General features: G+C 57.1%; 1 protein-coding gene across 1 annotated transcript; it reads left to right on the top strand.

Annotated features, from left to right (window-relative positions):
- The first annotated feature begins 13,891 nt into the window (after positions 1 to 13,891).
- On the top strand, positions 13,892 to 19,043 carry POLE3 (DNA polymerase epsilon 3, accessory subunit). The gene is made up of 4 exons (XM_054174547.1): positions 13,892 to 14,001; positions 14,860 to 14,945; positions 16,936 to 17,054; positions 17,542 to 19,043. Exons 1-4 carry the CDS (start codon positions 13,936 to 13,938, stop codon positions 17,700 to 17,702), a joined length of 432 nt encoding a protein of 143 aa, XP_054030522.1. The 5' UTR covers positions 13,892 to 13,935; the 3' UTR covers positions 17,703 to 19,043.
- Positions 19,044 to 22,087: the final 3,044 nt, after the last annotated feature.

Genomic DNA, 22,087 nt, shown 5'->3' with positions numbered 1-22,087 from the left:
CAGCTCTGCCCAGCAGCAAGTGGTGAGAGTGGCTCAGGTGCCAGCAGGTCTCCTAGGAGCTCCCCAGCCTCACACAAAGCCTCCCCTCTCCAGCTCTTTATTGCTTTGAAGAGACAAAAGGGCAGTAACAAAACACACTGTCCCTGGCTCTCAAGCAGGCAGTCTCACAGGGTGGGGTAAAAACTCCCCTCAGATATGGGGGGTGGGCAGGGGGGGAGTTCAAGTTCCAACATAAATAAATAGTAAAGGTAAAGAAGAGCCTCTGTGGGGCTCTGGGGCTCCAAGGCCAGGGGAGGCCCCCACATCTTCTTTCCAAAGGGCTTCAGAGTGATAGAATCCTGGAAGGGGTTTGGGTGGAAGAGATGTTCAAAGGTCATCCAGCCCAACCCCCCCCCTGCTCTCGGCAGGATCCTCTGCAACTAGAGCAGGCTAACCCCAGACAGCCTGACCTGGAACGGCTCCAGCCATGGGGGCATCTCCTGCCTCCCTGGGCAACCTGGCCAGGCTCTCACCACTCTCACTGCAGAAAATCTCCTCCTTCTCTCTCATCTCAATCTCTTCCTACTCTCTCATCTGAATCTCCTCCTTCTCTCTCATCTGAATCTCCTCCTTCTCTCTCATCTCAATCTCTTCCTACTCTCTCATCTGAATCTCCTCCTTCTCTCTCATCTGAATCTCCTCCTACTCTCTCATCTCAATCTCTTCCTTCTCTCTCATCTGAATCTCCTCCTTCTCTCTCATCTGAATCTCCTCCTTCTCTCTCATCTGAATCTCCTCCTTCTAGTTTCAGGCCATCACCCCTTCTCCTGTCACAGACTGCCCCCAGCTCTCTGACTGGTCCCTTGAAGCACTGCAAGGCCACCAGAAGGTTTCCCCAGAGCCTTCTCCTCTCCAGGCTGCACAACCCCAACTCTCTCAGCCTGGCCTCCCAGCAGAGGGCTTCCAGCCCTGCCTCCACTGCTGTGGCCTCCTCTGGCCCTGCTCCAGCAGGTCCCTGGCTGTGCTGTGCTGAGGGCTCCAGAGCTGCCCCAGCACTGCAGGGAGGTCTCAGCAAAGGGGCAGAATCCCCTCCCTGCCCCTGCTGCCCACACTGCTGGGGCTACAGCAGTGGATGTGACTAAGACACTGCAAAAATCATCCCTAGCTCTCAGACCCAGCAGCTTCAAGCCTGTTCCATCCCGCAGCACAAGGAGCCAGCAGAAAGCTCTCAGATCAAGCACGGTCCCCCAAGGATGTGCACATCGGCAGCACCCCACAAAGGGCACAGAGAGATACAGCTCCTTGTCTCCTCTGAGTGCCAGGGTCTGGTGACACCCAAGCTCCTGCCCTGCTCTAATCCAGCCTCCCCCCAGGAGACAGAGCAGCAGCAGCAGGGCTGCAGACCACGCTGGGGAGCCCCTGAGCACTCACGTGTGAGCCGGCGGCCTCCTGCCTGCTGTCCTTGCCGCGGGGGATGGGCGCTCTCCAGCACCGTCCAAGCGCCGCTGTCCTGCACCCAGGCTCCTCTTTGGCTGCCACAAGCCTCTGGCCTGGGGGAAGGAGTGGGGGGAACCCCAGTATGGGAATGTCCCAAGTGAGCAGAGCTGCAGCACCGGGAAGCCACAAATGAAGTGGCCCCCTGGGAGGAGGTGGTGGCAGCAGCCCCCTTCTCGCCTGGCTGCCCACAGCAAGGTGCCAGCTCCTTCCAATGTCCCTCCAACATTCCAGCCCCTGGGAAGTGACCTCAGCCTGTGTTTCTGCTCCAGTCCCCAGCACTCTGCACCTTCAGCTGCTTGCTTTGGGAGTTAATGGCTGTAGTTTAAAGTTTAACGTGGCTCTCCTCACACATCTCAGCAGCCAGCGCTCAGCTCTGCCCCTGCCTGGGTGCCCAGATCCAGACACAGGCTCAGGCAGGGCTCTTGTGACTCAGGTCACAGCCCTTGGCCTTGGGCAGCCTCATCTCAGCCACCCAGCCTGGCCAGGTCCCCAGAGTCTCTGCAATGTGTCAGAGCTTGACAAGAAATTTGTCTTCACATCTTTATGGGACCTGGGTCCAGAGGAGGCCACGAAAAGGATCAGAGGCTGGAGCAGCCCTGCTACAAGGACAGGCTCAGGGAGCTGGGGGTGTTCAGCATGGAGAAGAGAAGGCTCCAGGGAGACCTCAGAGCAGCCTTCCAGGACCTGAAGGGCTCCAGGAGAGCTGGGGAGGAACTTTTGAGTAGAGCTGGGAGTGCCAGGATGAGGAACAATGGCTTTGAGCTGGGAGAGGGGAGACTGAGAGTGGAGAGGAGGAAGAAATTGTTGAGAGTGAGGCTGGGGAGACTCTGGCACAGGCTGCCCAGGGAGGCTGTGGCTGCCTCCTGCCTGGGGGTGTTCAGGGCCAGGCTGGATGAGGCACTGAGCAAGCTGGGCTGGGGGGAGGTACCTGAAGGGGCTACAGGAAGGCTGCAGAGGGCCTGCTTCAAAGGCCTGCAGTGACAGGACAAGGGACAATGGTTTGAAGTGAGAGCAGAGCAGATTTAGATTGGATGTGAGGAACAAGTTCTGCACCAGGAGGGTGGGGGAACACTGCAACAGGCTGCCCAGGGAGGTGGTTGAGGCCCCATGCCTGGAGACATTCAAGGTCAGGCTCAGCAAGGCTGTGAGCAGCCTGATCTAGTGAAGGTGACCCTGCTGGCTGCAGGGGGGCTGGCCTGGGTGACCCCTGGAGGTCCCTTTCTACCCAGACCATGCTGGGATTCCCTTTTTAAATCTCTTCATCCATTCCCCACTCTGCACATGCTGCAGCTCTCACCCACACAGTTCCTGGCCCCTGCACTGGGGAGGCACTGCCACAATAGCCCAGGATGCCTGTGACTGCCAGCACAGAGAGTGCCTCTGGGGCAGGCAAAGCAGCTGGCAGAACTTCCACGTGAGCAGGAGCTGCTCCAAACCTCCTCAGCTGCTCCCCAGCAGCGCAGAGCGCAGAACACCCTGCCTGCACAACCACTTGTTCTGTCAGCAGGGCCAAGCCTCAGCTCTGGAAACAGTGCATCTTGTCCCTCCCCCCTTCCTACTGCTGAGGATAAACTGGGCCTGAAAGTATCACAGAACCACCAAGGTTGGAAGAGACCTCAAAGATCATCGAGTCCAACCTGGCACCACAGACCTCATAACTAAACCATGGCTCCAAGTGCCACATCCAATCCCCTCTGGAACACCTCCAGGGATGGGGACTCCACCACCTCCCTGGGCAGCACATTCCCATGGCCAATCTCTCTTGCTGGGAAGAACTTTCTCCTCACTTCCACCCTCAACTTCCCCTGGCACAGCTTGAGACTGTGTCCTCTTGTTGTGGTGTTGCTTGCCTGGGAGAAGAGACCAACCCCCACCTGGCTACAACCTCCCTTCAGGGAGTTGCAGAGAGCAAGAAGGTCTCCCCTGAGCCTCCTCTTCTCCAGGCTAAGCAACCCCAGCTCCCTCAGCCTCTCCTCACAGGGCTGTGCTCCAGACCCCTCCCCAGCTTTGTTGCCCTTCTCTGGACACCTTCAAGTCTCTCAATGTCCTTAAACTGAGGAGCCCAGAACTGGACACAGAACTCGAGGTGTGGCCTAAGCAGTGCTGAGCACAGGGCACAAGGACTTCCCTGCTCCTGCTGGCCACACTGTTCCTGATGCAGGCCAGGATGCCCTTGGCCTTCTTGGCCCCCTGGGCACACTGCTGGCTCATGTTCAGCTGCCGTCAATCAGTACCCCCAGGTCCCTCTCTGTTTGGCAGCTCTCAGCCACTCTGCCCCCAGCCTGTAGCACTGCCTGGGGTTGCTGTGGCCAAAGTGCAGCCCCTGGCACTTTGACTTGTTGAATGCCATCCTGTTGGCCTCTGCACATCTGTCCAGCCTGGCAAGGTCCCTCTGCAGAGCCCTTCTGCCCTCTAACTGACCAACATCTGCTCTCAAAGTGTTCAGGCCAAGGCAGCTACAACTAGGCTGAGGCAGGTGCTAGGAGCTTCTCCTTAAACCAGCTCCTCTCCATGAGAGTGCACAGCAGAGAAACAGGAGGCAGAGGGAGAAGCTCTTCTGTTCCTTTCAGCTGTTGAAGATTTTCACCTGTCTTGAACACTCTGAGACTGCAGAAACTGTCTGGCTGCTTCCCTTGCCTGCCCTGTGTCTGCTTAAGGGATCCACAGAAGCACAGAGTGTTAGGGATTGGAAGGGACCCTTGGAGATCACCCAGTCCACCCCCCCTGCCAGAGCAGGATCACCTAGAAAAGGTCAAGCAGGAATGTGTCCCGGTGGGTTTGGAAAGTCTCCAGAGAAGGAGGCTCCACCACCTCTCAGCAGGCAGTTCTGGTGCTGTGCCACCCTCACAGGAATGAAGTTCCTCCCCATGTTTAGATGGAACTTCCTATGTTCAAGTTTGTGCCCATTGCCCCTTGTCACTGGGCCCCACTGACAACAAGCCTGGCCCCATCCTGCTGACCCCAAGTATTGATCAGCACTGATGTGATCCCCTCCCAGGCTGCTCTTGTCCAGGCTACAAAGCCCCAGTTCTGTCAGCCTTTCAGACAGCTGCCCTACTCCCCTGAGCAGCCTTGGTCAGCTCAGAGGGGGTCCTCTGGGAGCCCAGCAATGCTGCCTGAGCACTCCAGAAGCAGGGGCTCCAGGGGCTGGCAGAGGCCTCCACAGTCATCCTTTGCAGTAAGGCAAGAGCGACCCGTGAGCTGTCCTCAGGAGCAGGGCACAGTCCAGCTCACTCTCAGAGGAGATGCTGCCCCATGGCACCCATGGGCCACAGTACATGGTTCATGTTTCCTTTCCCCTTTTCCTCTGGCCATTTCTAGCCTGCAGAATAGCAGCAGGCTGGGCACACCCCTGGCTCAAACATCACACAGGCACCTCACCACCTTACCAAGGCTTTGTCCCTGCCATCGTGTTTCTGTGAGGCACTGAGACCCTGCTCATGCTGCTAGGACTCTGTGACTCCCACAGCAAGGTGTTCAGCATGGGCCTGGCCCACAAGCTCTAAGCTGACTGACAGCACAGCTCATGGCAGCACCACAACAGCTCCCAGCACCATTGCTCCCCAAGACCTCTCGGAACCCTCGCTGACACTAGCACAGAGCAGCACCATAAGACACTCCAGAGATTCAGGGGATGGGTTGGGATGGAAGGGATCTTAAAGATCATCCAGCTCCAACCCCCTGCCATGGGCAGGGACACTTCCCACCAGCCCAGCTTGCTCAAGGCCTCATCCAGCCTGGCCTTCAACACCTCCAGGCAGGAGGCAGCCACAGCCTCCCTGGGCAGCCTGTGCCAGAGTCTCCCCAGCCTCACTGCAAAGGATTTCTTCCTCCTCTCCACTCTCAGTCTCCCCTCTCCCAGCTCAAAGCCATTGTTCCTCATCCTGGCACTCCCAGCCCTTGTCCAAAGTCCCTCCCCAGCTCTCCTGGAGCCCTTCAGGTACTGGAAGGCTGCTCTGAGGTCTGCCTGGAGCCTTCTCTTCTCCAGCCATCCACCACAGCACTGCAGGCTCAGAGGAGTGTACCTCTGTATGATGAAGGAGATCCTGGCCAGGAAAAAGGGCAACCTAACCCTTTCCATTGGGCCAGAATTTGATCTGTCTCCCCCCATAATAAGCCAAATCTGCTTGCTGTGCCATCACCAGAAAGGATTCACTTCCTGGGACTGTAGTGAGCTGTCCTGGCTCACTGAGAGGCTGAAGAGTGCCAGACCCCGGGGGCAGTCCTGGAAAGCAGTGGCTGGGTGCATGGTGTCTGTGGCTAGCTGGTGGAGCAGCTGGCAGAGCAGCTTGGTCAGTTCCTGCAGCCTCAGCCCATGCATGCAGCTCAGCTCAGGTGACAGGCAATCACTCTCTGAGCTGCTGTAACTTGATTACTTTGATCCATGTGACCACACTGAGGCCACAATCATAGTTCCCAAGAGATCTTTAGCTATATTCAAAGTTCTCTCTTCTATGTCAAGTGTCACTCCAATTGCCAAAGGCCCAGCTGGATTATTCCATTGGGGTTATTGCATTAAAAGCAATCAGCAGTGGCTTAAGGCTTAGCATTTGTCAGAACCCAGCAGCACTGCAGGCTCAGAGGGGGTTACCTCCCCAAGGGTCCAGCTGCACCCTGGCTGTGTGCTGGCTCATTTTCCTGAGGAAGCTGCTCCTAAGCAGGGTTACTGCTCAGTGTAAACCTGGTTAGGCTGGTCCCACACTGCCACAGGTCAGGGCTGAGCTGGCCACTAAACAAGTGCCAGAGGCAGAGAAGGGCAATGAGGCTGGGGAGGGGTCTGGAGCACAGCCCTGGGAGGAGAGGCTGAGGGAGCTGGGGTTGCTTAGCCTGCAGAAGAGGAGGCTCAGGGGAGACCTTCTTGCTCTCTCCAACTCCCTGCAGGGAGGCTGTAGCCAGGTGGGGGTTGGTCTCTTCTGCCAGGCACCCAGCACCAGAACAAGAGGACACAGTCTCAAGCTGTGCCAGAGGAGGTTTAGGCTGGAGGTTAGGAAGTCCTTCATAGAAAGAGAGTTTGGCCACTGGGATGTGCTGCCCAGGGAGGTGGTGGAGTCCCCATCCCTGGAGGTGCTCAGGAAAGGCTTGGATGTGGCACTGGAAGCCATGGTTTAGTAGTCAGGAGGTGTTGGGTGACAGCTTGGACTTGATGACCTTTGAGGTCTTTTCCAACCTTACTGATTCTGTGATTCCATGAACCCCACTGCGTCCCAGAGGGAAGAGAAGGAATGAGGGAGAGAGACTGATTGTGTGGGAAAGAAACTGCCCCAGCTGGGATGGGAATGAGAACAATCCAATGAAACCAAGAGACACAAACCAATGCAGAGCCCAACCCCTGCTGGCAATGATGGCATCGTTGGTACCACTGATGCTGGGGGCAGGCACTGGGGAAGTGCCACACTGGGCTCAGCAGCAGCTGGGAACTGGGTTCAGGAGCTGGATTTGGGAGCTAGATTTAGAATCAGGATCAAAGGCAGAGCAGAGCCCTCCTGGGACACTGGGAATTGAAGAGGTTTGACCCTGGTGATCCTTCAGCTTCTCCTGAAGATGCCCTCCATGGGCTGCAATCCTTTGCTGGGCAGCTGAGGGTCACCTGTCCTGTCCTCTCCTCCCTGCAGATGCCACCTCTGCCTTCCTGCACCCCAGAGTGGGGCACGAGCTGTGGCAGTGCCCTTGGTCTCAGGCAGAGCCTTTCTGCAGCCCAGCCCTTGGCAGGAATTTTCCCCATCAGCTTTTTCCTGCCAGGAGCAGGCCCTGGCTGTACCAACCTGCCCTAAACTACATCCAGGTGCTCCTTCAACTCTGACAGCTTGGTGTTGTGACCACTTCCCAGGGGAGCCTGCTCCAGTGGCCAGCCAGCATGTCAGGGAAGAGCCTTTTCCTGATAGAGTTGAAGAGTATTCAAGGCAAGAGAAGCAGATCCACTGGGCCAGGCACAGGGCTGGCAGCTCAGTGCCCTGCTTCTGACAGTGGGCAGGAGGTGATGCCTAGGGGAGGACACAGCAGGCCCAGGAGACATTTCCCCAGAGCAGCTGCCCAGCCCCTGACAATTCTGACTTGCAGGACTTGCCCCTGCAGCAGGGGCAGTGGGACCTTACTGCACAGTTTGCAGCCATGGGAGGAGCTGGATCCACTTTGGGCAGTGGTAACCAGGAGTTCAGCCTTGATCATGGAATGGTTTCAGTTGGAAAAGACCTTTAAGACCATCAAGTCCAACCATCCTCTAGCTCTACCAGGGCTGGTGCTAACCTATGTCCCTCAGCACCACATCTCTGCCTCTTTGAAACACCCCCAGGGATGGGGATTCAGTCACCTCCCTAGGCAGCCTGTGCCAGGCTTTGAGAACCCCTTCAGGGAAGAAGTTTCTTCTCACATCCAACCCTGGTGAAACTTGAGGCCATTTCCTCTTGTCCTGTCACTTGTTACTAGGGAGAAGAGACCAACTCCCAACTCACTACAACCTCCTTTCATAGAGTGGTGGAGAACAATCATGTGGCCACGTTCACAGACTCACAGGATCCCAGCATGGAGAGGCTTGGGAGGGACCTCTGGAGATCATCCAGTCCTAAAGCCAGTGCTAAACCAGGGCACCCCCAGCAGCTTGCCCAGGAGCACAATGGCCCAGGGGGGTTGGAAGCTCTCCACAACCTCTCTGGGCAGCCTGCTCCAGGCCTCCAGCAGCCTCACACCAAAGAAGTTTCTCCTCCTGTTCAGATGGAACCTCCTGGGTTCCAGTTTGTGCCCAGTGCCCCTTGTCCTGTCCCTGGGCACCACTGAGCAGAGTCTGGCCCCAGCTTCTTGCCCCCCAGCCTTTATCTCTTGCTGAGCATTGCTCAGCTCCCCTCTGGGTCTGCTTTTCTCCAGGCTCAACACCCCCAGGGCTCTCAGCCTTTGCTCCTCACAGAGCTGCTCCAGGCCCCCCAGCATCTTTAAGCCACCTCAGTGGATCAATGAGCATTCCCAATCAATGAGCAGAGCACAGTTTGGTTAGTGATTGTTTCACCAGCACTACCTTAGCCAGAAAGGTCTCTCCCAGCTGTTTCCACTGTTATTAAAGCTCCTGAGGTTCATCTGTCCAGGGCAGTGACTCCTGACCCTGTGCAGGGTTCAGGCCTGGTCCTTCTGAACCACAATGCAAACAGAAGCAAAACTCATGGTGAAACAAATTCAAATGCACATTATGAAAGGCAAAGCAGAGGTTACCCTCCAGGTTTCCTCTTCAAAGCACTTTCCAAAGTGGATTAACAAGGTTAGCATTAATGTGACAGTGGCTCCAAGGAGCTGGAAATAGCTCCTGACGTGGAACTCATCATCTGCCCAAAGATCCTTCTCAGGTCAGAGAGGAAAGTCCACTCCAGCAGCAGAACTTCAGGCCAGCAGCTTTTGGGCAGGCAAAACTGCTGAATTAGTTCATGGTGGAAAAGGGTCCCAGGAGGATATTGTGATGATGAAACTGCTGTATGGGGAGGACTCAGCCTCATCAAGTCTGACCTTGAATGTCTCCAGGGACCGGGCCTCAACCACCTCCCTGGGCAACCTGTTCCAGGCTCTCCCCAGCCTCCCTGTGCAGAACTTCCTCCTGATGTCCAACCTAACTCTGCCCTGCTCCACTTTCAAACCATTGACCCTCCTCCTATCCCCACAGGCCCTCCTGAACAGTCCCTCCCCAGCCTGCCTGAAGGTCCCCTTCAGATATTGAAATGCAGCTCTAAGGTCCCCTGGAGCCTTCTCTTCTCCAGGCTGAACAGCCCCACCTCTCCCACCCTGTCCCCACAGCAGAGGTGCTCCACATTTACTTTTCCAACCTGAAAGCATTCCCAGCCAACCCAACAGGATTGGTTTTGGTGTCCAGAATGAAGGTTCTGCAGATCAAAGCATCATCTTGCACCTTCTGTCAGGCTTCCTCCCCCATGGCTAGAAGAGGAAGAGGTTAACCTAGTGCAGCAACAGCCTCTTTACCACAGGACTCAGATGATCCTTGAGGTCCCACCCTGACATGTGATTCTGTAACTTGTATTGCACCTATCCTAACACAGCTTCAGGAATGATGGAAACAGTGAAGGTTTTAGTCTTCAGAAGAGGAGATTGAGGGGAGACCAACCTCTCATGCCCTACAACTACCTCAAAGGAGGCTGGAGCCAGGGTGGGGGTCAGCCTCTTGTCACATGCAACAGGTGAGGACACATCCTCAAGCTGCCCCAGGAGAGGTTTGGGTGGGACATGAGGAACAACTTCTTCCCCAGAAGGGTTGTCAAGGCCTGGATCAGGCTGCCCAGGGCATGGGTGGAGTCCCCATCCCTGGAGGGGTTTAAAATGCCCCCAAATCGGCACAGACAGTGCTCTCTCTGTGTAGAAGTGGCTGGGTGCTGCTTTGAGTAACTAAGGCTTGTTTGTTTTAAATCTCTTTTGAAGAGTGGTTTCTTCAAAGCCATAGCACAGCTGGAGCATGGCTATCCACTGAGCAATAGGCCTCTTTGGAGAGTCATTATTTAACCAGCACCAGAACAAGAGGACACAGTCTCAAGCTGTGCCAGGGCAGGTTTAGGCTGGAGGTTAGGAAGAAGTTCTTAATAGAAAGAGAGATTGGCCATGGGAATGTGCTGCCCAGGGAGGTGGTGGAGTCCCCATCCCTGGAGGTGTTTAAGAGACTTGATGGGGTGCTTGGTGCCATGGTTTAGTTGATTAGATAGTGTTGGATGATAGGTTGGACTGGATGATCTCAAAGGTCTCTTCCAACCTGGTTAATTCTATCCTAACAAGAAAAAGCCTCCTGGCTGTGGTGCTGAGGGATGTGGTTAAGTGGCAATGGCTTAGCAGCAGTTGTGGGATGGTGAGCCCTGGGTGAGTGGTTGGACTTGATGATCTCAAAGGCCTCTTCCAACCTCAACAGCTCTCTGATTCTGAGGTACTGCACAAGCCTGGGCAGGAAAAGCCAGGACCTTTTGTTGTTATTTCTTTGGCCATGCTGATACTGAGGTATCACTGCCATTGAAGTCAAGTCAAGCCTGATTCAGACCCATCTGGGCTCACAGAGCGCTCTGCACGGCACAGACACTGTGTGGAGAGCTCCATACCTGCTGCAGCTGGATCAGAAATGTCACCTTCTTGTGGGAGTCTGAGCAGGCTGTTACTGGAGTGCACACCCTCACTGCAGGCTTGGAGTGCACAGACAGGCTGCAGCCCAGTTCTCCTGACATCAGGATCTTCTCCAGAGCTGCTCTTAGAATCATGGAATTGTTGTGGTTGGAAAAGGACATTGAGATCATCAAGCCCAACCCTTCACCCAGCAGTGCCAGGGCACCACTAACCATGGCCCTCAGCACCACGTCTCCACAGCTTTGGAGCCCTGCTGGGGAAGGGACTCCACCTCTGCCCTGGGCAGCCTGGGCCAGGGTTTGACAATCCTTTTGGGGAAGAAATCGTTCCTCATGACCAACCTAAGCCTCCCCTGGGGCAACTTGAGGGCATTTCCTCTTGTTCCTTGGAAGAGGAAACCAACCCCCACCTCACTGCAGCCTCCTTTCAGGGAGCAGCAGAGAGCAATGAGGTCTCCCTCAGCCTCCTCTTCTCCAGGCTGAACACCCCCAGCTCCCTCAGCTACTCCTCCCCAGCCCTCTTCTCCAGACCCTTCCCCAGCTTTGTTGCCCTTCTCTGGACCTGCTCCAGCCTCTCAATGTCCTTCTTGGAGTGAAAGGCCCAAACCTGAACCCAGGATTCGAGTTGTGGCCTCACCAGTGCTGAGTACAGGAGGACAATCCTTCTCTTGTGCTGTAGTCCTGCTGGCCACACTATTTCTTGAATCCAAAACACAGAAGAGAGAGTGCAGCAGAGGTGGAAGGAGTCCTGAGACAGCTGAACACCTCATTACCTCCTGGGGGAGACATTGCCCACAGTATCAGTGGTGCCAGAGGTGCCATCATGCCCATCAGGGGCTGGGTTCCCCGTTGGTTTGTGTCTCTCTGTCTCTATTCCATTAGATTCATAGAATCAGTCAGGGTTGGAAGGGACCACAAGGATCATCCAGTTCCAACCCCCCTGCCATGGGCAGGGACACCCCACACTAGATCAGCCTGGCCACAGCCTCATCCAGCCTGGGCTTAAACACCTCCAGGCACAGGGCCCCAATCACCTCCCTGGACAACCCATCCCAGGGCTTCACCACTCTCATGGGGAAGAACTTCCTCCTCACCTCCAGCCTCAATCTCCCCACCTCCAGCTTCATTCCATTCCCCCCAGTCCTATCACTACCTGAGAGCCTGAGCAGTCCCTCCCCAGCCTTCTTGGAGCCCCCTTCAGATACTGGAAGGTCACAATTAGGTCACCTCGGAGCCTTCTCCTCTCCAGACTGAACAGCCCCAACTCCTTCAGTCTGTCCTCACAGGAGAGGTGCTCCAGCCCTCTGCTCATCCTCCTGGCCCTGCTCTGGACACCTTCCAGCACCTCCAGATCCCTCTTGCAATAGGGGCTCCAGAACTGGAGGCAGTACTCCAGGTGGGGTCTCAGCAGAGCTGAGCAGAGGGGGAGAATCCCCTCCCTTGCCCTGCTGGCCACACTTCTCTTGCTGCAGCCCAGGCTCTGGTTGGCTTTCCGGGCTGCAAGTGCACACTGAGAGCTCCTGGTGAGCTTCTCCTCCCCCAGCACCCCCAAGGCTCTCTCCTCAGGGCTGCTTTCCAGCCAGTCCCTGCCCAGCCTGGATTTGTGCCTGGGATTGCCTCGACCCAGCTGCAGGACCCTGCCCTTGTTCTTGTTGCACCTCCTGAGGTTGGCTTGTGCCCACCTCTCATTCCTATCCCAAATGGTGCAGATTCTTTCCCACCTCATTCATCTCTCTCCCTCATTCCCTTTCTCATTCTTTTGGGAAGAGAGAGGGGTCCATAGAGAACCTCTGGCATTCATCTGGTGGCTGGGCCAGCCCTGACCCTTGAGCACTGGGGCTGCTGACAAGCAGTTTCATCCCACTGCCTCCCATCCGCCATCACCATCTTTGCAACCCCTCCAGCAGGGAGGAGAGGGAGGTGCAGTCATCCATCTCAGTACTCTGTGAGACAGCCCCTAACATTCTGTCATTCTGGGGTGACTGGGGGGTGGTGGGAGCCTGGCAGGGTGTTGTGGCTGGGAATGGAGCCCTGGAGTCTGTGTTGAGGTGGAAAGTGGATGATCTTTATGGCCCCTGCCAACCTAAACTGTTCCATGATTTTATGGATCCATGAACAATGTCAGGGAGTGTTGGGTTACTGCCTGGGGAAGGAATAGAATAGAATAGAATAGAATAGAATAGAATAGAATAGAATAGAATAGAATAGAATAGAATAGAATAGAATAGAATAGAATAGAAACCAGGTTGGAAGAGACCTTTGAGATCATCCAGTCCAAGCTATCACCCAGCACCATCTGATCAACTCAACCATGGCACCAAGTGCCTCAGCCAGGCTCTGCCTAAACACCTCCAGGGATGGGGACTCCACCACCTCCCTGGGCAGCACATTCCCATGGCCAATCTCTCTTGCTGGGAAGAATTTCTTCCTAACATCCAGCCTAAACCTCCCCTGGCACAGCCCAAGACTGTGTCCTCTTGTTCTGGTGCTGGGTGCCTGGCAGAAGAGACCAACCCCCACCTGGCTCCAACCTCCCTGCAGGGAGTTGCAGAGAGCAAGAAGGTCTCCCCTGAGCCTCCTCTTCTGCAGGCTAAGCAACCCCAGCTCCCTCAGCCTCTCCTCCCAGGGCTGTGCTCCAGACCCCTCCCCAGCTTTGTTGCCCTTCTCTGGACACCTTCAAGTCTCTCAACATCTTTCTTAAGCCAAGGGGCTCAGCACACAGGGCTCAGGGCTCAGCACACAGGGCACAGGGCTCAGGGCTCAGCACACAGGGCACAGGGCTCAGGGCTCAGCACGCAGGGCTCAGGGCTCAGCACGCAGGGCTCAGGGCTCAGCACACAGGGCTCAGCACGCAGGGCTCAGCACGCAGGGCTCAGGGCTCAGCACACAGGGCTCAGCACACAGGGCTCAGGGCTCAGCACACAGGGCTCAGCACACAGGGCTCAGCACACAGGGCTCAGGGCTCAGGGCTCAGCACGCAGGGCTCAGCACGCAGGGCTCAGGGCTCAGCACGCAGGGCTCAGGGCTCAGCCGCGCAGGGCTCAGCCGCGCGGGGCTCCCCTCAGCCGCTGCCCTCAGCCGCGCGGGGCTCCCCTCAGCCGCGCGGGGCTCCCCTCCGCGGCGGCGCGCGCCGCCCGGGGCCGCGCTGCCGGCGCCGCTGTTTTCCCGCCGCCGCGGTGGCTGCCGGGACGGCCGCGCTGCCCGCCGGGAGGGGCTGACGGTTGCGGCGCTGCGCTGCGGCCGCTCCGGGTGAGGCAGGGACGGGACTGGACCGGACCGGCCGGGTCCCGCCGGCTCCCCCCGGGCTCCTTCCCCCCCCACCCCCCATCGCGGGCCGGGACCCCCCGCTTAGCCTCGCCGGTGTCCCAGGATGGCGGAGAGACCGGAGGACCTGAACCTGCCCAACGCCGTCATCACCCGCATCATCAAGGAGGCGGTGGGTGCCGGCCCGGGGCCTCCCGCCGCGGCCCTCCGCGGGGTTAGCGGCCTCGGGGGGCGGGGGGCGCGGGGGGGCCGCGGACGGGCCGGCTCTGCCCGGGCTGCCCCCGCGAGGGTTCGGGTTTCGCCGTTCGGTTGCCCCTGCCGTGCCCCGGCCCCGGGAGTAGCCTCCCCGGGGGGGCAGCTGCCGGCCCCTGCCCTGGCCTCCCGAGGAGACGTGCCCCCGGGTGCCGCGAAGCCGTGTCAGGAGTGTGAGAGCCGTGGGATGAGTTGTCCCAGAGCTGCTCCTGGCCAGGAGTCCCTTTGCTGCTGTGCAGCTTCCTGTCTTGGGAGAGCAAAGTCAGACACTGGCTGGTTCTCGGCTGCTCTCACAGCACCCAGCTGCAGCCCCCTGCCGTGGGCAGGGACACCTCCCCCCAGCCCAGCTTGCTCAGGGCCTCATCCAGCCTGGCCTTCAACACCTCCAGGCAGGAGGCAGCCACAGCCTCCCTGGGCAGCCTGTGCCAGAGTCTCCCCAGCCTCACTCTCAACAATTTCTTCCTCCTCTCCACTCTCAGTCTCCTCTCTCCCAGCTCAAAGCCATTGTTCCTCAGCCTGGCACTCCCAGCCTTTGTCCAAAGCCCCTTCCCAGCTCTCCTGGAGCCCCTTCAGATACTGTAAGGCTGCTCTGAGGTCTCCCTGGAGCCTTCTCCAGGCTGAACAGCCCCAACACTCCCAGCCTGTCCCCACAGGGGAGGTGCTGCAGCCCTTCCAGCTGTGCTGAGCCCTCTGAACACCGTAACAGAGCTGCCACCCAAGCTGGCCAGGTCTGAGGTCCTTGCAGCAGCAGCTGATGCAGGCTGGATGTGTTTTGCAGCTTCCTGATGGGGTGAACATCTCCAAAGAAGCTCGGAGCGCGATATCCCGGGCAGCGAGCGTCTTTGTGCTCTATGCCACATCATGGTAAGGGCTGGTTGCATGAGCTGCCCAGTGCAGCTGGTTACTCACCTCTCTGCTGGCTGGGCCTGAAGAGCTTTTGTCCAGTGTTTCCTTCCATAGTGTGTGTTTTATGTAGAAATAAATCAATCCTTAGTGTAGGCCTGGCAGCAGCAGCTGGGTTTGAGCTGCCCTCAACCTGTGAGGAAAGCAGCTTGGCTCTACAGAGGGATGTCCTGACCCCACTGGGGACAAGAGAGGTCCCAAGCTGTCATTAGCCTTAGAAAATGGCTGTGTGGCTTTTCCTGGCAAGGCAGAAGCACTGTGCTCACATTCCAGGCCACACAGCATCTAGGGCAAGGCTGAGCCGAGCGTGAGTCAGCCTTGGAGCTGGTCAGAGAGGACGCAGCAATGTCTTTGGGGTGGGTAGCTATTGGATATCTCAGGATGTGCCATGCAGGCAGTCCCTGTGCTGGGTTATGTCCTCACATGGCTTTGTGGGATTGACACAGCCAACATTCAGATTTTCTCCTTCCTCTCCACCTTAGAAAAGGTTCAGGCAAGCAGAAAACTACTGTGGGAAAGCAGCCCAAAGAGCCAGTGTGAGCAAGGAGGTAGCTTAAGCTGCTGTTAGGAGAACCAGAGAATCATTTTGGTTGGAAAAGACCTTCAAGATCACCGAGTCCAACCGCTCTCTGACTCTACCAAGTCTGATACTAACCCATGCCCCTCAGCACCACATCTCTGTGCCTTTTAAACCCCTCCAGGGATGGGAATTCAACCAGTGCCAGTGTTTGAGACCCCTTTTAGTGAAGAAGTTTCTTCTAATGTTCAACTTGAACCTCCCCACGTGGAGCTTGAGGCTGTTTCCAGCCCTATCTGATCAACTAAACCGTGGCACCAAGTGCCTCATCCAGGCTCTTCCTAAACACCTCCAGTGATGGTGACTCCACCACCTCCCTGGAAGCACAGAATTCAGTTGGAAAAGCCCTCTGAGATCAGCAAGTCCAGCTGTAAGCTTAACACCACCATGGGCATTAAGCCAGGTCCCCAAGTGCCATGTCTGTCACTTGTCACAGAATCATTTAGGTTGGAAAAGACCTTCAGGATCCAACCATTAATCCTACTCTATCAAGTCCACCACTAAGCCATATCCCCCAAGCACCACATCTAAAGGGCTTTTAAACACCTCCAGGGATGGAGACTCCACCACCCTGGGCAGCCTGTTCTAGTTCCTGACAACCATTTCAGTGAAAACCCTTTTCCAGTTTCTGGTTAAAAGATGGAACTGGGCACATTCTGTCTCTTCTTGGGGTTGGAGGATGTGGCAGGATTCCACTTCACAAAGATGGAGAGAGGTGTTTCTGTGGGCACACAGTGCCAGGCCTGCTGGGGAGCACCTGCCTGGCATCTCCCCTCCAGGTGGTTCCCAGAGGAGGAGCAGAACACAGAAGTAACCAGGTTGGAAAAGACCTCAGAGATCATCGAGTGCAACCTATCACCCAGCACCATCTGCTCAGCTAAAACATGGCACTGAGTGTCTCATCCAGTCTTTAAACACTTCCAGTGATGGAGGCTCCACCACCTCCCTGGGCAGCACACTCCAGGTGCTGCAGGCAGCCATTTTCACAGCAGAGAGAAGTCTTTGTCTTACCACTTATTCCTTGGGAGAAAAGACCAACCTCCCACTTTGCTCCAGCCTCCTCTCAGGGAGCTGCAGAGAGCAGCAAGGTCTCCCCTCAGCCTCCTCTTGTGCAGACTAACAAACCCAGGCTCCCTCAGCTGTTCCTCCCCAGGCCTGTTCTCCAGACCCTTCCCCAGCTTGGTTGCCCTTCTTTGGACCAGCTCCAGCCTCTCAATATCCTTCGAGTGAGTCAATCACCTCCCAGTGATTCAACCCCCCCAGAAGTTTAGGAGATGGTTGGGTTTGTTCCTGAAGTTGCTTGTGCCTTACTAAACCAGCCTAAACTGCTGACAGCCCCCAGCTCACTCTCCTCTCCTCCTTGTTTTTGCCCAGTGCCAATAACTTTGCCATGAAGGGGAAGAGGAAGACGCTGAACGCCGGCGATGTTCTCTCTGCCATGGAGGAGATGGAGTTCCAGCGATTCGTCGCCCCTCTGAAGGAGTCCCTGGAAGGTACCATCCACACTTCACCTCCAGGGAGCCTACTGAGCACCTCCAGCACTGGACAAGCAGCACTTACTTGCCTGTCTTGTTTCTCTTCTCTTTGCCCAGCCTCCTACACTGCAGTTTGCCTGGGGAATAAATAATGTGCACCTTAACGGGACTGGGATAACAGTGAGGATTGGGAAACTGAGGAGGAATTGGGAAGGTCTCACCTGCTCTCACCCCCCCTAGCATGTTTATCTGAGGAAGGCCCTGGGTGCTGCCTCTAATGCCATCTCCTGCGTCCTTGTCAGCAGCTTTCTGCTGAAACTTAACCTGATTCCCCAGGGAGCTGCTCAGCACAGCTCAGATAAGAGGGTGAGTCGTTGCTCTCTGAGTTCACTGCTCCCTTGTAAGCCTGGAGAGCCTGTGGGCCTTGGATTTCAGCCACTGTCCTGTCCCTGCCCTGGAGACAGCAGCTGGCAGTTGGTCAGTGCCCTCTCTTTGTCCTTTGTAGTTTACAGGCGCGAGCAGAGAGGGAAGAAAGAAGCGAGGAAGGACAAGGACAAGAAGACAGACTCGGAGGAGCAGGATAAGAGCCGAGAGGAAGAGAATGAGGATGAGGATGAAAGGATGGAGGAAGAAGAGCAAAATGATGAGGAAGAGGTGGACAACTGAGCCTGCTGAGGAGGGGGGCGTGCACAGGGGCTGGGGGGGGTTTGGAGGGCTGCAAACGCTGGAAGTGAGCCTTGCTGGGGCCCCTCCTGCTTCCAGAGGAGCTTTGGGCTGTTCCTCCACAGCCTTTTTGGCCTTCACCTGTACATAGAGGACTTCTCTTCACACTTTCTCCTGGAGGAACGTGTCCTGCCAGCTCCCAGGGGTTCTGGACACACTGGGCTGTTTTCACTGCCTTGGCTGTGAAAGAGGGAGGAAGAAGCATCAGGTGCTCAGTACAGAAGCAGCCAGAAGAACTTGAGAGACTTGAGTAAGCTTAAACCAAGTCAGGGGCTGAGCCAAACGGATCATTAACCCCTTGGGGTTTGGAATCTACACAGTGATGTTGGGGGGCTTGGAAGCTGACTCCTGAAGCTTTTTGTCCAATTGATTTGGGTTTTGTAACTTTCTTGCATTCTGGCTATGCCTTCTCTTCCTGCTCCAGCTGTGACAGTGATCCTGTGCCCTTTAGCTGTGCCAGCTGTGTGCAGCTGTACAAGGAGCAGTGGGCTGCAACTCAGCAAAGTTCACAGCACTTGATGTAAATGAAATACCAGAAAGTGCTTGCTTTGTGTCTTGAAAGGCAGCAGAGATCCCTCTGGCCTCTGACAGTCGTGCCAGAGATGCAGGCAGGCCCCTAGAGGGTGGTGACAGCAGGAGGCTCCTTCCCAGGGCCAGCCTCAGACCTGTGGGTTGCAGAATGCCTGCTGCCAGAAGGCTGAGAGCAGCTGTTGTGCTCTTAGGGCTGCTGGAGTTTGTTCTGCCACACTTGAACTGCTGGTTCTGATGCCTTCCCTTTCTCTTCTCTGAGGAAGGATCTATTAGAATAAGCTCCTTTGGAGGGGGAAAAAGGCTTTAGGGTTTGAGTGACCTTTTGTAAGACTGAAAAGCTAATGCTGAGCTCAGCCCAGGGCTGCTGAAGGAATCCTGAGGGCAGTGTTTGGGTCCATTTCAGGAGCACACAGGAGTTTGGCTGCTGTGCAGTTTTACAGTGGCCCTTGTGAGGAACAGTTTGCCCTTCCTTACCAAAACCTTAATGCCCCCAAGCTCTGCACAGCCCTCCTGCTGTTGTGGCTTTCCACACAGCAGCAGCCCAGCTCCTGAAGGGAACTGAATCAGCAGAGGTTTTCTGCTCTCTGGTTCCTGTGGCTTGCAGTCAGTGAGAGATGAGAAGACCAAGCTGCCAACATCTTCCCAAGGTCCCCAGTAACTCAAAGGCCTCCTCCTAGCTCCTCTTCCTCTTTTTTTCCTCTTCTGGTACATATCTGGGCTGCATCTTTGGGATGGGAACAATACCTAAATAAAAGCCAGTTTTTTGTACAGAAATGGAGCCTCTTGTTGGGCACTGATGGGGGTTGCCTGGGCACGCCTCCCACTGTGCAGCCAAGGACAGCCTTCACTAGGAGAGGTTTACAGAGCAGCTGATGGCAAAGGGAGGCTGGAGGCAGCTGCTACCCAGCCTTTGTGTGAGGGGAGCAAGGAGACAGGAAAGAACTGGAGAGCTGGGGTGGTTCAGCCTGCAGAAGAGACCTTGGGAGCTTTCAGTACTTCAAGGAGGCCAATGGGAAAGCTGGGGACAAAGCAGGGGCTGTTGTGACAGGCCAAGGGGAGATGGTCTGAACTCAAGAGAGGGAGATTGAGACTGCAGAGAAGGAAGAAATGTTTGACCCTGAGGGTGGTGAGAGCCTGGTCCAGGCTGCCCAGAGAGGTGGAGCTGCCCCATCCCTGGAACCATTCCAGCTGAGGTGCTTTTGGACTCTGAGCAGTCTGCTCTGACTGCAGATGCCAGGCTGGCTGCAGGGGGTTGGACTTGATGGCCTCTAAAGGTCTCTTCAACCCAAACCAGTCTGGGATTCCATGACTGCCAGTTTCTAGAGCAGTGGGGCTGGAGGCAGGTGTCTGTATCCCAGTGGAAGGAGCCTTTGGCTCACCACTGCTCCCAGAGAGAGTCATGGGGCTGTGGGGGAAGGGACACAGGATTGAGGTTTGTGTGCTGCAGCAAAGCCCCAGCTGACAACCCTGCCTTGTGCACCTCACTGTGTGCCACCAGGCCTGCAGTAGGGTCCAGCTTCCCTCAACCTGGCAGCACCCCAAAGCCCTGCCCCATATCCTCCACTACTCAAAAGCACTGCTTCAGTCTCCCAGCACCCCGAAACCTGGCTCCAAGTCCACCTGCAGCACATCAAAACCCAGCTGTATAGCCCCACGGCAGCTCAGCCTCCCTCCTGCCCCACCTAGCACCCCAAAACCCTGTTCCATGCCCCCCTACCCTGCTTCAGTGCTCTTCCACCACTCCCACCTGCGCTCCATGCCCCCTTAGCACCCCAAAGCTGTGCCCTATACTCTCCAACACCCCAACCACAGCTCTGTGACCCTTCGGCACCTAAAAACCTGGCTCCAAGTCCCCTTGCAGCCCCCCAAAACTGAACTGCATGGCCCCCCAGGCATCCCAACGCCCTACTCCAGCCCCTTCCCAGCACCTCAAAGCCATACTCCAGCCACTTCCCTGCCTTCCCATCTTCTGAGCATCCCCAAACCTGCCTCCTAAGCCCCCCAGCCCCCCAAAACCTTGCTCCAGCTCCCTCCAGCGTCCCCGTCCCTGCTCCCCCCCCCCTCCCCGCACACCAAAACCTGGCTCCAAGTCCCCTTGCAGCCCCCCCAAAACTGAACTGCGTGGCCCCCCGGCACCCCAAAGCGCTCCTCCAACATCCGCCCCCCTGCTCCAGCCCCCAGCGCCTCCCAAAACCCTACTCGGGGCTCTTAACACCCCACAAAACCCCGGGGACCGCCACCCCAGCACCGCCTCCTGCCCGTTCCCGCGCTCCGCCGCGCGAGATTTCCCGCCTCCGGCCCTCGCTGGGCGCGGTTATGCTAATGAAGGGGGTTGTGGTTATGCAAATCACCCCGGGCCCGGAGCAGCGGGACGCGGCGGGCGGTGAGTGCTGGCGGCCGGGGTCGGGAACCTGGGGGAGACCGGAGCCGGGGCGAGCGCCCCGGCTCCGGTCTCCCCCAGGTTCCCGACCCCGGCTTTCTAGAGGAGCTTCCCGGGAGATCGGGACGGCTCCAGGGGCCGGGAATTGGGGCGGGGAAGGAGGAAGGGCAACCCTCGGCTACACGGCAAGGACAGCCCCGGGGCTCGCTGGGTTACCGCGGCAAGGATGGCACCGAGCAGCGCCGAGCCCCCTGCTTTATCCCCCGCCGAGCAGCCAGCCCCTTTCCCACATCTCAGCCGGAAGACGAACCTTTCCATGACCTCTTGAGCTCGGTTAATGATGGTTAATTAACCCGCCGTTAATTACAGCTCTGCTGTATCCCCGGGGGGGGCTTTGTTTTCCCGGTCGGCTCTGGGACTGGGGGAGCTTGGGAGTCTCGGGGGTGATGGTTAGAGAGTCACAGAAGCGTTTGGGTTGGAAAAGCCCTCTGAGACCATCCAACCGTCAACTTGAGACCACGGTGGGCGTTAAACCAGGTCCCCAGGTGCCATGCCAGGTCCCACAGGGTGAGGTTGTGCCCGGTTTTTAGGTCCCAGAGTGCTGGGAAGCAGCTGCCCCGTGGCAGGGTGGTGAGCAGTCAGCTGGAGCAGAGCTTGGCAGCTCTTGTGGGCATGTGTTGGCTCTGGCTGCAGCCTGGCCGCCGGGTTTGTCTCGTTTGGGGCAGCGTGAAGGGGCAGCAGCCTGTGTGTGCTTCTCTCGGTGCTTCTTTCCCCTTGTCACACCAAGGGCCCCAGTTGGCTGGGCTGGGTGAAGGTGCAGGGTTTGGGTGCTGTGGGTTGGGCTGGGCTGGGCTTTGAGCAACCCTGGCATGGAGGAGCAAAGGTGAAGCCACTCTGTGCCAGGGCCCTTTGCTGGACAGGGAGCTGCAGGGCTGCTCTGAAAGTCCTCTGTGCTGGGGGCTCCGATGTGCCTGAAGCAAAGTGCTCCAGGACAGCTTTGGGCCTTCACCTTGGAGAAGGAGGCTCTGCCAGGAGCCCTGAAGGGACTTGGGCAGAAGCAACTAGGGGCTGGAGCAGCTCTCCTGTAGGCACTGACTGAAAGAATTGAGGCTGCTCAGCCTGGAGAAGAGAAGGCTCCAGGGAGACCTCAGAGCTGCATTTCAGTATCTGAAGGGGCTGCCAGCAAGGCTGGGGAGGGACTGTTCAGGAGGGCCTGTGGGGATAGGCCAAGGGGCAGTGGTTTGAAAGTGGAGCAGGGCAGAGTTAGGTTGGACATCAGGAGGAAGCTCTGCACAGGGGGGCTGGGGAGACACTGGGACAGGCTGCCCAGGGAGGTGGTTGAGGCCCTGTCCCTGGAGACATTCGAGATGAGACTTGATGTGGCTCTGAGCAGCTTGATCTAGTTGGAGATGTCCCT

Source organism: Dryobates pubescens, chromosome 29 (assembly GCF_014839835.1).
Source record: "Dryobates pubescens isolate bDryPub1 chromosome 29, bDryPub1.pri, whole genome shotgun sequence".
In the NCBI taxonomy this organism is placed as follows: Eukaryota; Metazoa; Chordata; class Aves; order Piciformes; family Picidae; genus Dryobates; species Dryobates pubescens.
This window is presented reverse-complemented; position numbering and strand designations above follow the sequence as displayed.

What these genes read in the sequence shown, in the direction of transcription:
- POLE3 (XM_054174547.1), top strand. Translation starts at nt 13,936, where the DNA reads ATGGCGGAGAGACCGGAGGACCTGAACCTGCCCAACGCCGTCATCACC. An exon ending in CCCGCATCATCAAGGAGGCG is followed by an intron (nt 14,002 to 14,859) that starts GTGGGTGCCGGC and finishes TGTGTTTTGCAG; the next exon opens with CTTCCTGATGGGGTGAACAT. An exon ending in TCTGAAGGAGTCCCTGGAAG is followed by an intron (nt 17,055 to 17,541) that starts GTACCATCCACA and finishes TGTCCTTTGTAG; the next exon opens with TTTACAGGCGCGAGCAGAGA.